General features: G+C 45.7%; 1 protein-coding gene across 6 annotated transcripts in view; it reads right to left on the bottom strand.

Annotated features, from left to right (window-relative positions):
- Window positions 1-2,731: 2,731 nt before the first annotated feature.
- The window catches only part of RABAC1 (Rab acceptor 1), a 44,975-nt gene continuing 30,076 nt past the window's right edge, over window positions 2,732-17,630 (bottom strand). For all 6 annotated transcript variants that reach the window (XM_086933040.1, XM_086933035.1, XM_086933036.1 and 3 more), the window contains exon 6: window positions 2,732-15,739. In XM_086933040.1, the coding sequence (XP_086789166.1) occupies window positions 15,651-15,739 (89 nt within the window). In that variant the 3' untranslated portion in view covers window positions 2,732-15,650. The remainder of the gene's footprint in view (window positions 15,740-17,630) is intronic.

Here is a 17,630-nt window from a genome sequence, read left to right as displayed (position 1 = left end):
GACCGGAATCAAGTATCCTAGGACCGGTTTCTGGCTATCAGCCGCCTTCAGCCAGGATAGCTTGACTCCAGTGGCGTGGAGAGCACAGGACTCACGTCTGAGCATACCCATCCCACTCGGGGTGACAAGTGCAAAAACCACAGTTGATGGACAGAATGCAGAACAATGTCATACATTCACCCCAATACAGAGATCTGGGCCTAAATCCATCGGTTTTTTTTGCACTCCACACCACCCCAGTTCAGACATGACCATATGCAAATCAGCCTTTACCCTGTGCCTCATGGGAACAGTCCAGTCCGAACTGCCAAGCCAGGTCCTCCCTGGACTGGAAACAAGCATCCTATGACCGGTTTCGGCCTTTCAGCCCTCTTCAGCCAGGATAGCTTGACTCCAGTGGCGCAGTGAGCACGGGACCCACGTCTGGGCATACCCTTCCCACATAGGGTGAACAGCAAAACACACAAGATGATGGACGGAATGTTGCTCAATGGCATTGTTTACTAGGCCCTAGCTGGATTCTCTGTATTTACAAATAGAAATGCTTTAGACTATGAGAGGTTTACAACCCTAATACAAAGCAAGTGACACCTTACCTTTCTCTCCATATATCTGCAGAGAAGGTGCAAGTCACCACTCTTTGAAGCAAGAAACCCCAATCAAAGAAGTCCTGAAGAAGGTGCCACAGAATCACTTGTACTGCACCGAAACGCGTCGACGCATTTTGTAAATACAGAGAATCCAACTAGGGCCTAGTAAACAATTGATGTACATGTATTGTTGTCACTGTTGTTTATATTGACATAAGGAATACAGGCCTTTGGATCCAGAGATAAACAGTGGCAAAGACACTAAGAAGCCACAGTCATACTAGGGGTTTTGTTTACTAATAGGTTCATGTTCATTGCTTTTGCGTATGATTTGTTGAGATGTCATATATGTGTTTTCCTTTGCTTTAAAATTTTAAACTCTTGAATTGTTAATTGTTTATGAAATATTGTGATTAATTGTTTTTACTTCTTCTTTTCAAAGAGTATTTCTTTGAAATTTTAAATTGTGTTGCCTAAACGTTTCTGTTTATGTATATGGTTTTTATTAAAAATAGACTGTGAACGATTCGATTTGGTTGTGGAAATTATTATGTATTCCCTGTAGTACAGTATACTATTTTTCCCTGTTTAATTTGTATGGGTATCTATAATGGTATGAAAGTTTAACTAGCGCATCCCAGGGATTTCCCCTTGACTTGTTTGTCAATGTTTTAGCCATGTTGTGCAGCAGTATGATTGGTGTGTAGCATGGTTGAAAGTTTAAAGAACAGAGAGATATGACGTGGCCAGCGCTGACTGCATCATAGCACTTTATTTTTTCTGCTAAGCGGGCATTACTCCGCTCTGTGTTTACGCACTCTCCCTCTGAGATGGCTCCCGTCAGTAGTTTTTTCAAAAGCGCTAGAATGAGGCCTTGCGTTTTCTAGACTCTGACAAGCAGCCCATGCCTCCTTAACCACAATCCCAGATTAATCACAAAGCTTCAACCCACTGACCAGGTAATGACATCGACCACCAGTCATGGCTTTGAGTCCAAACTAGAAGTAGACTACACAGGCCACTGCGTCAGCCTAGTACGTCCCGCACATAAATGCTGGAGGCTAGATTTGGACTAAAGATGAATCGTGGTCTTTCTGCCGTAAACAAAGTAAGGTGATACGCACAAACTAGTCACAAACAATTTACAATTCAAATTAGTAACATGCCAATATTATACCTCCGTGAGAATACCTCAAACCAATCCGCACATATACCAGTTTTTACCTCATTGCCGACTATATTCAGCTCGCCTGGAGGTGTCCCGATGTTCTAACATTCTGGGGTTCGAGGAGGTCATTCACGAACACTTGGGATTCTCCCCTATGATGGCGCTACTGGGCTACCTGCTCATGCCCCACTTCAATCGAGAACATTACGAGCCATGTGGCTACTTCTTGCGAAACACCGGACTGCCAAGGCCTGGCTGCGAGTTCCTGACAACTGGGAGTAGCAGGCCATGGGAAGCATATATCAGTAACAAATCTGCAGAAATGTCCTTCTTACACCTGTAGCAGACAGGCTACGGGACATATGCGGCGCTTATGATCTTACCTGCAAGTACTTTAGCAACCTAGGCCAAGACTCTGGTTTATTCCACTTACATCCCAATCTCGTGGTAAGTGGGGATGTGAACTCAGCGGCTTTGGGACAGACTGTGATTTGCTGGGTTTTATGCTGCAAGAGTTGCAGGGTGACCCGGGCGTTGCAGCGTGACTATACAGTTGCACTTACACATTATATTTGTGCAGGTGAACTTTCTTCTCTCATGAAGATAACAGTATTTGGGCTCTAGATAATATTGTAATGTGAGAAGCATGCCATCTAAATGTGTCAACAAAACAAGCTGCTTTGTGATATTTCCCCAATATCTATTGCTGAAATTCAGAAATAGGCCAAAGCCTACGGCCAATTGAAGGGTGTGGATTGAAATAGTTTGCTTTAAAATAAGAGCCTTTCAGTAAAATTCAGGGCCATTTGCTGGCTACAAGACCTCAGAAATGCCCCAAATTCCATCAAACTCATGCCATCAAATGGTCACTTACAGGAAGCAAGAGGGCATAAGTCTTTGAACACAGGTTCAAGATGGCGCATTCAATGGCCAGGGACGACGAAAAAGAACAAAAGTAACCTTTGCAAAACAGTGGAAATCAGAAATGCCAAGATATATTTATTACACATACAAAACAGTAAAGATATTAAATACATGTGCAATGTAACAAAGCATTAATATCCAAAACATAATCTTCATTTTAGTATGACCAACCATAATCATCAAAGTATTGCACAGCGCTCATAAATACAACAGGCACCTTGGCTTTACCACAAGACTTGTATAAAATCCATGCTGACCTTCATTCAATAACTCGTGTGGCTGTCGCATATCACAGACATGTAAACCACCATTTACACGCGCTATGGTTCCACCAATAGTCCAGGCCCTTAAGTTCCACTCATCCCCATCATTGAAGAGCATAGGCCCTTTAACGTGCTTCGATATCGAGCAGCGTCACTCCCTTCTCTATTGCCTAGACCCCGTGTAGCCTCCCCTCTTTAAATATGATGCACTTTGTCCATCTCCCCTGAATAAATGACCAGTCGTTATACCTTTAACCATTCTGCAAAGATAGACCTTCAACTGCTGTGCACCACAAATAGGGAACTCTAGCTCAGCAAAGGTCTGTGAAACATGTTTGCTTTCATTCCTGGAAGAATAAGAAGACTCCTTTAAAAGAAACACCTCAACCCGAAGTAACCCCTTAGACTATTTACCTCACCTCATATGGATGTTAAAGATGACAACCTTCCCCTGTAAACAAGCATTTGCAATCACTTTGTAAACCCCGCACCCACCCGCCCCATGTACAGCAAGAGTAGCATCACATAAATATCCACATGAAGGGTAGAGGAGGCGCCACTTCTCTAGATTTTTGGCGTTTCAGCCCCCTATCCATATTGCAGGACTATGTATTGCCTCATCCTATCTGCGTCTCAGGCCCTGTATCTTCCAACCTCCTCTATATCCCAGACCCCATAAGGATAAGCCATCCGTATAATGCAGGCATTATGGTAAACACCGCTGAGACACTGGACCTCTCTACACCTTGCATGCAGTGATCCCTTGCTCAATATCAAGGTTTGAAACATGCATCCATAAGCAGGCACATCTCCCATCACGTTATCCTAGGCATTGTAGCCTTCTGGCCCACTCTCCAGTTTCCAGGCCCTCTATCCTCCTCTCCTCTCAGCATTTCAGGCCTTTGAATCTTTTAACCCAGACCTTTTATCCTCTGCCCGCCTCGGACTCTAAGACTCTATACATAGTTGCCATCTCCGTATCCAAGGGATTATGGTCCCCACCTAGAAGTTCAAGAGCCTCTCTGCACTCTACCTCCAAGGCCTTCCATACCCCTTCCCTGCATATACGGTGCTCTGTTGCTTATTAGCCCGGTTCCCAACATATACCCATACATAAACAGGCATATCTCTCATCCACAAAGCCATCAGCTTGTGCCCCCCCCCCTCCTCAAAGCCCGATGCACCTTTCTGAATCCTCCCTATATACCAAAGCCCTGGGTCTGTCTACTTCTTCTCACTAGATCGAGGACGGTCCTCGTTCCCCTCCTTCCCAGGCACTGCATTCTGCGTCTCTTGAGATCCCAAGCAAAGTCAGCTTTTGTACCGGTTTCAATATCCGAGGGACTTCCGCAGGCTCACACTGCTTATCAATGGTCTGCATCCCCTCCCCATATCTCAGACCTTTCGCTGGTCTATAGCCCAGGCTGCCATCCCCATCCATTAGGGGTTCCCCACATGTTATATGCCCCACAGCCCCAGGAAATGTTTGATTAATGTTAGTGCCCCTACAAAAGGCACGCCTATTCTCGCGGGATTCCTATTATGCATACAGTACATACTTTCCCTCTTTGTGGCACACTAGGGTGGGAACCCCTGTACTAGAGTGCTTACCCTTTAGGCTGTTGCCCTCACATACAAAGCACTGCTGCATGCACGTCAATGCAGGGGCAGTTATGGCCTGGGCTTTCAATGCACGTACGTGCAACGCGCTCTGCCAATAAGCGTCTCCCCCGAACAATCCCCTTATTACAGATCCCCCTCTAATCTGCTCTCAAGCCACAGTGATTAAATTATCTAGAGTGATCCGCAACAAATCTCTTCTCCACCCCCGGGAAAGGCAGCTTAATTCAAACAAGAAGGAATTAAATCCAGAGAGAGGGATAACATACACAGCTAACGGGGAAGGTAAAGCCCCCAGAAACCCCATGTCATCATGGAGCAGTCAGCAGATGGGGAGAGGATGAGGGTACTTTACAGCGGATGGAGAATGAAAGATCCCAGAAGAACCTCGCGAGCAACAAACACCCGGTGGATCAGCCACAAAGCAAGCCAGACAGAGAGACAGAAAGACACACACTCGCCTCAAAGATGAAGTACAGCTACTGATACCACCTGTCAGCACTGATGAGTCAGTGAATGGGCAGAGAGATCAGAGAGGAGAGCGAAGTGTAAAGCTGCAGAAACCCCATGTCAGCACCAGGCGCTCTGAGGACGTGCAGAGGGCACAGGCAGGCTGAACAGATACAAGGAAAGGGATAACACAGAGCTAACTGGGGATACAAATCATGCCAGCAATGACTACCCAGAAGGTAAGCCAGGGCGGAGGACACAGGGAGAAGGGCAGAGGCAAAGGAAAGGAATATAACACACACACACACTCAAAAGATGGCCAGGGGCTGAGACGGACTGAAGATGACACATGGACTAGGAGAAGTACTAACGTCCAAAGGACATGAACAGGATCTGGGAGAGGGAGAAATGTGAACATGGACGTTCCGGTCATTTGTGAATTATGTCAAGTGGCCTAGGAAGGCGAGGGTCCAGTGCACCCCAATAATGCCTCTATTCACAACCCAAGCATGGGGGAAGGGACCATTTTGGGCTACTGGATGTGGGAGAAGCAAGACATTGCTAAATAGCAAAGAGAAAGACAAGGAAGGGAGAGAAGAAGCAAAGCAGCAGGAGATGTCAACAAAGACAACAGGTAACAAGACATGGCAATGCCAATAGTCTCATCTGTAAATCCTACTGGTTAAACCAATGTTTTTTTCTGCATAAATCAGAAAATGCACTAAAGATGGCTACTGCAGTTGTGCGCACAGCCACAGTGGACAACTTTGAATCAATTTTTTATCAACTACGATTGAGAGAGGAAAAGGAAAAGTGGTTGGAGGTGCAGGTCGTTTGGCAACTCATGAAGCTTCTGACCCGTCCACTCTGCACTCACAGCAGGAGAAGAATTAAGAGCACACGTATGTGCTGCTGTCAGCACAGATGGGAGGCTACTGCTGGGCTGAGCTGGGGGGTTAGGACTTGCCCAAGCAACTCCTTACGGCGCCACGTATACTGCATACCAAAGGTACTGCAAGCGAAGGGGAAGCCGCGTGCCATGCACTGCAGACTTATCACTACGGTAGGTACCGGAATTAGCCGGCTTTGAAAATAACATAAACCTGTCTGAATGGAAAAGGCGGGGTTGTCTCACACTAGCGGACCTATGGGAAACATTACCTTTCCAATACCTTTCTTGAAACTGCAATGGCGCACTTTCAAGTCTGCCAAGGGGAGCACTTGCAGCATATCGCTATTAAAAAATTAACGTTCAGCATTTGGGGCGATGCCCAGGAGACCGTGACACAGTGCACATCCCTGAGCCAATTGATCGAAGCAGAATTATCACACAGCTATATGCAGCCCTCAGAGAAGACACATGCAAACACCCATTGCGGTGCAAAGGGGGAAGCGGATTGTTATCTGGCCTTCTTGGACGTGCAATGGAGACAAACCCTGCTACTCAAAGGAGATATTGAGTTATGTTAGATTTTGTTTACTCCATTTCAATCATGTACATGGCACATACATGACTCCTGCCATGTTGCAATATGAAATCCCTGCACGTTCAAAGCTGTTGCCCAAAGTACAGCGCCCTGGATACTTCTTATTATCGCCTGGCCTGTGAGCGTTCTAAAATTGCAGTTTTCTGGAGAACGTGGTAGCCCCATATTCAAAGGTTATGTCGCTAACAGTACTGCTGACCCGGTCAGTGTGTTTACTGTGTATTGAGGTTATAAAATCTATATACAAAGTTACAAAGAGATTTGAGACACTTCTATTAGCAAAGTGATGTGTCTCAGCCCGAGAGCCCCGCAGATTCACGGATGGATATACGATGTGGTGGAATGAACAACAGCAGAGGAACTCAGAATGGCGTTAACTAGAACTGATGATAAACTGGCAGAGAATCTCGAACTGTGGAAAGCACTGGTGCATGCACTGATTTACCCCGCCAGACAAACTCCCCCTTGGAACAAGGTCTAGCATGTACCGCTATTCCCAATGCTAAAGCGAACCGGGGTCTGCCGACTGGAGTCATGTATGCTGTGTCCATTTTGTCTTGGCGTCTGCTCTACACGGTTAAATGTATACTATATGCTGTGCTTTCCTGTGGGCCATGCACTTGTAATGTATAGGTCTATTGTATTACAAACCACATCAAAGAAATTTAAAGAAAAATTTGGCTTTAGAAGAGATTGAGATCCTGAAGTCAACTCAAAGCCTTAACTCATGTAAATTCCCAAATAATTTAAAATTGTGGACCTAAGTGGAACTACAACTGAAGCACCTGCTTAGCTCATATAGATGTAAGTGCTTTCAATTGAGATACATTTTTCAGACAAGCGTCTTTTCCAAAACGAAGACTCACAAACGTATTTCTCCAAAGAAAGTCCCAAAATTAGTATCAAATGTCCTCCTAAAAGAAATTCTTTCTATTGAGAATATTAGGTTTACATCACTTGGTTAAGCGCACATACACCCAAGGTTTCTTGGCCCTGTATGGTTAGAGGAAACTGGTTACCAGGAAAGTGATTCGCATTAGCTAAAAACCTGTTCAAACTGCTATGATTTTAGGTACTTTCTACATCTCAAGAAATCGGTTTTCAAGTACAGACGTTAAGAGAGAGAGTTTCTCAAGATGGGTACCAGGATCGAATAGCTCCAGCCATCCGCCTCTTGGAGAATCCAGGAATCCTTGGGTAATTCTAGCCCACTGATCTCAAGGCTAGGAGTGTATCTTTTGAACTTTAGCCTCTACTGGCAAAGGGGTGCTAGTTTCCCGATTCATTTTAGGAGATAAATGCATTTTACATTAACTTCTCCAACATGATCATTCATGATTAGGTGACTATCACCAGACACAGAATATTTGGCAACGGCTGGGGTACAACAGGGTTTCCTAGCTGCGTGTCCATAGATTAGTATAATTATGCAATATCACAATCTCTGTTTTGTCCGCATTAAGTTTTAGGTGGATTCTGCCCATTTAGTTTCATATAAATTTCATACTGTTCTGGAATTCCTGCTGGGAGGTTGTGGAACCATCTAAGTGGAGAAGTTGTGAATCACAAGAATATTTATATAACCTACAGCCTTTCGCAGACCACTCCTTTATTAAAGGCCGGATGTAAATATTGAACAGGTGTGGTGAAAGGAACAAACCCGGAGGCACTCTCCATGCGAGTGGTAAGGTAGTAAAGGTGAATGGACCACGTTGAGCTGCCTGTGCACGGTAATCAACGCTTTTCCATTGGGTGCATATCTACTCCATGAGCTCTACTTACGCCATGTTAAGGACTACAGAGGAACATCTTGAGTTGTCACGAGTCCGTATTTTCGGCTATGCGTTGCTTTCTAAAACAGCTGTTAAAATGAAGTAATGACTTCATACTGAACTTCATGTAAAGAAGGCATACCTACAAAAACACCAAACAGAGGGACTTCCTATCAATTAAATGAAGTGTTAGCTTGTTTGGGGCGATTTAGTCTTATACGTTTACTAATAGATGACAAAGTGGAACAATCAGCTTTGCACCCAGAGCAGGAAAAGAAAAGAGTTGAGTAAACACTCATATCTGTCCCAAAAGCCGGAACAGAAGTGATTAATTGCATTCCATTTATTACAATAAAAGATTTCAGATGATTTGGGAATTTGCAAAAGTGAAGCTTCAATTGGGACACCTGCTATGTTCATACTTGTGAGTGCTTCCCGTTGAGGTTCAATTTCTGCGACTCGAGCCTCTGTGCCGGACTGGAGCCATGCAGGTGCACTTATCCAAGAGGAGTCCACAGTTTTGCATGAATGTCTTCCCAACTGGAATACTTTCCATTGGTTGATGAGTAAGTGCTACCTCGCTGGGTGAATGTCTAATGTATATTCTACACTGCAGCTGTGTGAAGGACCTAGAGGTGTGTTCTCCAGTGACCTTGTGAAATTTTGGCAACAGTGGTTTTGGTTTTCAAGCATCCTTAAACAGGAATCTGTGGCAAAATGAAGCCTTGTATGAAGAAGACTAGACAACAGGCAAATAGTGGACTCTCTACCAAAAGAAGGGTACCTCCTCTTAATTAAACACAGCGAGTACATTTGTTTGGTTGAGATTTTCTACCATTCCTAGTCTATATGAAAAAATGCACCACGAAAACTGGCGGAAAACACGCGTGGGCCGTCTGGTAAGTGGAGCTGTCCATCAGCCTAGAAAAAAGAGGGAAAGGGCGGGAAAAACAAGTGGCGCTTGTAGGCGATTAGGCACCCTTGCATGGTATGCATTACCTAAAAGGGAAACCATGGATCTGTTCTCCGATCAGAAGAAGACAAGAAAGAACCACCCGTTTTTGCCTTGGACAGACCCTACAGAAGAGAGTGCGCTCCCATAAATCAATGATCCCCTATATAAAGAATTTCAGAGTTTTTTCCAATTTATGATTTGTAGGGAGAACACGCTCGGCTTTGCCTGGTCCAAGTAGCAGAACTTAAAATAGTTAGGATGGCTCTGACTTTTACAGAGGCCGAGCTTCCACTGGGGTATCTGCAACGCACATATTTGTAAGTGCTTCCCATTGAGGTTTAATTTCTGTGACATTTGTGTATCTGTCAGAATGTAAAAGTGTACATATTTACCCCCGAAAATCCTGCACCAACAGCAGCCACATAACTGTGCTTACAAAATAGGGGAAAAGGGATGGTGTCTGGAGGCGATTTGCTACTCTTTATTATACTGAAGTGGTCAAAATTTGGAACCATTGCCTCTGCACTAACAGCAAGAGACAAGTTGGAAGTATACACTAATCTTTGTCCGACACGCAGAAGAGACGTGAAAACAAAGCCTTTCTTCGATTAACGATTTACGATGGTTTGTCAACTTAGAGAAGAGGAGCTTCAGCTGTGGCACCTGCTATGTTGCGAACAGGAAGGAAAAAGAGTGCAGAGCTTTTTGGATTTGGCACCCTTGAATAATCTGGGGTGAATAGAAGTTGAAGCTATCGGCTCTGCACTCAAGATTTGAGAGCACATGCTCCTCTTTGACCTAATAGAAAGAAGCAGAAGTGGTTTGGATAGCTTAAATAAATAAAATGACTTCACTCCTATTGTCAGCTATGTTCAGATTTGTAAGTGCTTCCAGTTGACACTTAATTTCTGTGAATTATGCATCTTTGCTAGAATGAAAAAAATGTATTACTCCAAAGAAGAGTCCACTTATCAAATATTAGACAATGTTAAAAGATGCCCATTGCAGAAATACATTTTAAAATATGTTAGCAAATCTGGTTGAAAGATGGCTAAGGGTGTGCATACATCCAGGGGGCCCATCTCTGAATGGGAATTGTTAAGATATAACAAATTCCCTGGAGATGGCCAAAATTGTATTCATATGCTATTGTGGCCAGCCATCTTGAAATGGCTTCAAAATCTTTAAAATGGTCACCTGCTGATACTGCAGCGAGTGGGCGAAAAAAGGGCACCAGGGTACTGGTCATGAGGTGGGCCAGAGCCAGAGTAGAGGGGGGCGTCAAAATAAGGACGGGGAAGAAGGAGGAAAGAGGCAAAAAATAATCCTTCGCCTGCTCTGAAATATAATGGCTGATGGTACTAATGGAAACACATAGACCACAATGATCCTGGGAAGGGCGAACAGTGGAAGAGAGAGGAACGCCAAATCAGGAACAGGAAAGAGAGATGGACAACGGAGACATTCAAACATCAGCAAGGGTCTGATCCAAAGCCCACAAACAGTGCATGTTACGTACGAAAAACAACAGGCATCCAAGAGCAGAGTTATAAAAAGATAAGTTATGGATATGTGGGGGGCAAAGGGAAGGAATCCTGCGTAAGACGTGAGAGGACTACAGCAAAGAGGATTTGAGAGACAAACTGGGCAGGCAAGGGGATGAAAATCCTGGGTGGTAGGCAGTAGGGTGGAAGGTGGTTATATAAGGGGGAGAATAAATAAAAGCCAGGCAGAATGAAAAGACAGGAGGCTAGAAGGTTCAGAGCAAAGCAATAAAGCAATAGGGAGAGAAAAGAAGGGTGGGTACTGTGCATGAGAAAGAAAGGGGCTGTTGAGGAGGTGGCAGCAAACACAATGACCCGCATGCACTGGGGGATGAAAACTCGGTTTCACGTCCATGCACTATTCTAAGATACCCAGGAGACAGCTTCAGCTGTTTGTTCACACCGTTTAAAATCTCTACAGCCTTCTAGCCGCATTTCATCTTGGAAAGCATGACCCTGGCGATCTGGAAGGAAAGTCACACCCTTGACCCTCGAGTCCTGGACTTTCCCTAAAACCTCAAGGCCTAGTGTCTGGATGTGCCTCCAAGGCTGAAGGACACTTTTAGGGAGGGGGTGTCACAGGTACTGCTTCATAGAAAAACATCTGCATGGAGAAGATTTTAGTGAAGAGGTAAAAGCAGACCGCAAAATGTTATTCCCTTATAACAATAACCCTCCATATTAGGCCTCTTTGATGGACTGCCATGCTGTGTCAAAGATGCCAGGAGATAACACAAAACAAGCCCCTGAGCTGGAACCTATGGGGAGAATATCAACTTTGCACAACAGCATTCACAATTCAGCTGTCTTTTTGAAGACTAAAAGGCCTTTTAACTTTCCAAAATATACTCCAGGACCAACACACAAAGGAGACCTTGGTAGGATTCTTTTGACGATAAGACAAAATTTGAATTAACTTGTATTTAGTTCAACTAGGAACACAACAACAACCTCCAAAAAGGGCTTCAGAGTAGATTCTGCAATGCAGAGGCTCAGAAAGTGACATAAAGGGACCTTTTGTGTTCCTCCGCTCCAACAAATATGAATATTTATTCAGGCAAAGGAAAAAGATCAACAAGTAAAGGTTTGTGAATGCTGGGTGTGATCTGCAATTTTAAGAATTCATAACATTTTGTTTCCATTCTAGTTCAAGACTCAGTGTATAAATACTCGTTTCTAATCTCCGCAAAGGGTCCTTGGTGTTTCTTTAGGGAGTAAACCTAGCCGAACAGCAGAGTCTTGCTTGAACATTGTAAGGGAGGCAAAGCGTTAGTTTTAACCCCTTCCGTGCGGCCGCGATTTTCCCCGTGTGCGGCCGCCGGCAGAACACGGGCGGGCCATGACGAACCCCAGCCGTCATCAGCACACGAGCACTGTAGTGCATGACGGCTGGGGTTCGTCACCAGCATGGAAGGGGTTAAAAGATGTGTCCCAGATGCGGAGGGCTTGCACAGAAATTGTACTGAAATGCAGAATATTTAAGAGAGCCTGACTGACTCTATACAAGGTGTAATATAGGAGGAGATTTTAGTGCTGAGCTACTAAAGGGCCAGATGGTGCATGCATCTGTGGGTCAAACAAGCCATGTTGAATTCCACACGCTCTTCTCTGAGAAGCAATACAGGGATCTTCAAGCAGATGAAGCAGGGTCTTGTCTGTTTGGTTCAGCGACTATCAGCACTGCTGTCTTGGACGTTCTGGAGACTCAAAATGTATTTTCAGGAAGCCTATCATAGACGGCATTACGGAATCCCAACTAGGAATTAATAGTTGCACCAGTTACCAAGACATGATAGGATTACAGTAACTGAGGGGTAACAGATTTCAGGTTGGTCATTCATAGAACAGCAGGACTGTCCTGTGTCCTGCACTTGCAGTTGCAGTTCATGAACACACTGGACTGATAAATACTCTGGGTGTGTTTAAGGAAGGACACTTAAGACAGTCGAGATGTGACTCACAAACTGCACACGCACGGTTGAACCATAGTTACATGGATGAGACTGCGTCTTGTAGCATCCTGAAGACAGACTCATCCGAGAGACCGCAAATGGAAAAATCCCAATCAAAGCACAAACTCAGGTTTTGTCTTTCCTGGAAGTCTTGCGGACAGGAAGGGGGGTATTTTGCGGAGGTGCTATTGGTAGCTTTACGCACAACTGACCCTCTCCTGGTCCCAGCATGCTTTGGGTGTTGTGGTTCAGTGTTCATGAAAATAAGCTGAAGTATTTAACAGAAGGTGCATCGGTTGGCACACACAGGAGCAGCTGGCACGAGTGCAGTAGTAAATTCTGAAATAAGAAGTCACTTTAGATAATGGAAGAGCACCTTGTAGAAGGGGTAGAAAGCGAACATAATACTTAAAGGAACACAGGCCTGTCCCAATTAAAAGAAGGCTGTAGTAACGATTTTGTCAGAGATGGATAAATACAAGTTGAGGCCGGCACAGCTGTGGAGAATCCAAAAGAGAGGGGTGACTGTAAGGAAAGAGTGCAGGGGAGATGGCAGAGGACAGGGAAGACTACAAGCAGAGGGACACAGTGCACTGGAGCGTCAGAGGGACGACTACAAGCAGAAGGACACGGTGCACTGGAGCGTTGGAGGGAAGACTACAAGCAGGAGGACACAGTGCACTGGAACGTCAGAGGGACGACTACAAGCAGAAGGACACGGTGCACTGGAGCGCCAGGGGGAAGACTACAAGCAGAAGGACACAGTGCACTGGAGCGCAAGAGGGAAGACTAAAAGCAGAAGGACACAGTGCACTGGAGCGTCAGAGGGACGACTACAAGCAGAAGGACACGGTGCACTGGAGCGTTGGAGGGAAGACAACAAGCAGAGGGACACGGTGCACTGGAGCGCCAGGGGGAAGACTACAAGCAGGAGGACACAGTGCACTGGAACGTCAGAGGGACGACTACAAGCAGAAGGACACGGTGCACTGGAGCGCAAGAGGGAAGACTAAAAGCAGAGGGACACAGTGCACTGGAGCGTCAGAGGGACGACTACAAGCAGAAGGACACGGTGCACTGGAGCGCAAGAGGGAAGACTACAAGCAGGACAGTGCACTGGAGCGTCGGAGGGAAGACAACAAGCAGAAAGACACAGTGCATTGGAGCGTCGGAGGGAAGACAACAAGCAGAGGGACACGGTGCACTGGAGCGTCAGAGGAAAGACTACAAGCAGAAGGACAGTGCACTGAAGCGTTGGAGGAAAGACTACAAGTAGAAGGACAGTGCACTGGAGAGTCGGAGGGAAGAAAACAAGCAGAGGGAAATGATGCAGAGGAGCGTCGGAGGAAACACTGCAAACAGAAGGACAGTGCACTGGCGCGTCAGAGGGAAGACTACAAGCAGAAGGACACAGTGCACTGGAGCGCCAGAGGGAAGACTACAAGCAGAAGGACACGGTGCACTGGACCGTTGCAGGGAAGACTAGAAGCCGAGGGACACGGTGGACTGGAGCGTCAGAGGGAAGACTACAAGCAGGAGGACACAATGCACTGGCGCGTCAGAGGAAAGACTACACACAGAAGGACACGGTGCACGGGAGCGTCAGAGGGAAGACTACAAGCAGGAGGACACAGTGAACTGGAGCGCCAGAGGGGAGACAACAAGCAGAAGGACACGGTGCACTGGAGCGTCAGAGGAAAGACTACAAGCAGAAGGACAGTGCACTGAAGCGTTGGAGGAAAGACTACAAGTAGAAGGACAGTGCACTGGAGAGTCGGAGGGAAGAAAACAAGCAGAGGGACACGATGCACCGGAGCGCCAGGGGGACGACTACAAGCAGAGGGACATGGTGTACTGGAACGTCAGAGGAAAGACTACAAGCAGAAGGACACAGTGCACTGGAGCGTCGGAGGGAAGACTACAAGCAGAAGGACAGTGCACTGGAGCGCCAGAGGGGAGACAACAATCAGAAGGACACGGTGCACTGGAGCGTCAGCGGGAAGACTACAAGCAGAAGGACACGGTGCACTGGAGCGCCAGATGGACGACTACAAGCAGAAGGACACGGTGCACTGGAGCACCAGAGGAAAGACTAAAAGCAGAACACAATGCAGGGGAGCATCAGAGGGACGACTACAAACAGAAGAACACAGTGCAGTAAAGTGTCAGAGGGAAGACTACAAGCAGAAGGACAGTGCACTGGAGCGTCAGAGGGAAGACTACAAGCAGAAGGACAGTGCACTGGAGCGTCAGAGGGAAAACTACAAGCAGAAGGACACGGTGCACTGGAGCGCCAGATGGACGACTACAAGCAGAAGGACACAGTGCACTGGAGCATCAGAGGGAAGACGACAAGCAGAAGGACAGGGCACTGGAGCATCAGAGGGAAGACTACAAGCAGAACAAATTGCAGAGACGCGCCAGAGGGACGACTACAAGCAGAAGGACACAGTGCACTGGAGCGTTGGAGGGAAGACTACAAGCAGAAGGACAGTGCACTGGAGCGTCAGAGGGAACCAGAAGGACTCAATGCAGTGGAGCGTCCAAAGGACAGGGATGACTACAAGCAGTAGGGCACAGTGCAGTGGAGCATCGGAAGGAAGGAAGATTACAAGCAGAACGACACAGTGCAGTAGAGCCGTCATAAAGGGTTAAACAAAAGCAGAACATTGCATTTCACACAGAACCATCAGATGAGAAGGATAAACACAAAGCTGCAAAGGACACTGTGGCACAAACTCAGAAGGGATAAGGAGGCGAGGGTTACAATCCTTTATGTATGAATTCTAAGGGGGGGGGGGGGTTGCTTTGACCTAAGGTATGCTGTGGATAATGGACATAATTGACAAAGTATTGCATGAATGGCCTTTAGCTCCATGTATGGTCCTCCGGGAGCTGGTCAGGGGGGATGGATCAGAGACTGGGTTACACCGGCTCCATCTGTAGCTCTTCCAGATCACCGCTCTCCAGCTCATGAAACGCAGCGTGGGAGCCAATGACGACCAGAGTGGCACCTGGGGAAAGACCAGACAAGAGAGATGACTGAATTAGGCACACAATGTTCTAGGGGGACAGTAGATGGACAAACAAAGGGAGATGTAGTGCAGGTAAGAGAAAGGGAGGAAGAGAAGCATCATCGAGTAGGTGAATGAGAGAATATGGAAGGAAGGGAAGAAAGCTTAGATGGATAAATGGAGAGCAAGAAGTATGGAGGAAGTGTAAAAATGAGTGAAATTCTAAAAAGGTGGCTGATAAAGAGGGGAGGCAAGGAGGAAGGATGGGATGATGAAGGGAGGATGGAAGAAACAATAGTGGGAAGGATGAAGGAAAGAGCAGGCAGGGAGAACGGCAGGAGGGCTTAAAAGAGGAACAATGGAGAATGGATGAGGAAGAGTGGCAGAGAACCACAGAGCGAAGAAAGTACAATGTGGGCAGAGACACCGGAAAAACAGAAAGAAGAAATGCAGGAAAGGAAGAAATTGGGCAGGGTACAAAATAGGGAAGAAAGGACCGAGGCAGGGATGTATTGAACATTTTATCAGATTAACTTATTGAATGGGGAATATCAGCTCCAAAGGAGGTCCTGCTTGTACATTCAACAGGATAAGAGGTTGAGTACTAGGAACACTAAACAAAGATTATAAAACCCCCTATGACAATCAAGGCTGTGGCTTCATAGGAGGCATTTGAGGGATGGAGTAGGAAGCTGGCTCTTTATATAATGGACCAAAATGAGGTACACTGTGTTAAGAGTCCTGCCAAACCCCAAAGGAATTACAGAGGCACAAACACACCCCAAATGATCTCTTTTGTGGCAGTGTGGGCAAGCAGTTTGGCATATCAGAGGTTAGTGCTAAGCATTTATGGCACAAAAGGCCGTAAGACACAGACTTCCAAAAAAAGAATCGGACACCAAATTATAACAAACACTCCCTCGGGCAGGGAGCTAGAGGCTTTGGGGTCTCAAGGGTGAGCTGGCCTCCAAACTCAACATATGTACACAAAATAAGCTCCCCGAGAATTTTGCAATTTATAGAGATATGTGATGTATTCCTCCCAACTCTACTCAGGACAAGTGTTGGACATACAAAAAAATTTAACAGATTGTCCTCGCACGCCACAGAGTGTCATGCTTCATCGTAGAACAATCTTCGCTCTCCAAAACCCCAGTTTCATAGAGAGCGGGCCTACACCAGGAGTTAGGGAGGCCCTTCTAATTAAGAATGGATCCTTGATATAAGTGTGTTAAAAAACAATGTGGCATCCTAAAACAGTTTATTCGCTAGACATGACACTTAGGGCCATATGTATCAAGCAAATTCGCATTCGCAAAGGCCGAAATTCGCAGAATTTCGGCCTTTGTGAATGCGAATTTGCTAAATGGTATGTATGGAGAAAAATCTGTTGCAAAACAAGGAATCGCAAAATTTGCGATTCCTTATTTTGCAATTGCATTCAAGGAATCTCAAATTTTGTGATTCCTTAAATGCAATGTATGAAGCAAAAAAAAATGCTAATTGTCCTTAAGGAATCGCAAATTACTTGAAAAATGCACATTTTTGCATTTTTCAAAGTGCCATGTGACGCACATACATGCCCTTAGGGCATGTATGTGCGCTGCATGTGCACTCATGCTTATTTCAGGGGTGCAACAGGGTGAGCCTTTGGACACCCCTGCACCCTTGAAATTATTCTCAATTTGCGATTCACAAATTGCGAATCGCAAATTGAGAATAACTTCCCATTCATTCCCATGGGCCTTTTGGCCTATAGAAATTAATGGGAAAGTATTCCTTAATTGTGATTCGCAATTTGCTAAATCGCAATTAAGGAATACTAAGAATTAGCACAAAAAAAATTAGAATTTGTACGTACATACCCAAAAATCTAAAAAACTTCAAAAAA

The sequence above is a fragment of the Lissotriton vulgaris genome, chromosome 7, assembly GCF_964263255.1.
Source record: "Lissotriton vulgaris chromosome 7, aLisVul1.2, whole genome shotgun sequence".
Lineage (NCBI taxonomy): Eukaryota > Metazoa > Chordata > Amphibia > Caudata > Salamandridae > Lissotriton > Lissotriton vulgaris.
This window is presented reverse-complemented; position numbering and strand designations above follow the sequence as displayed.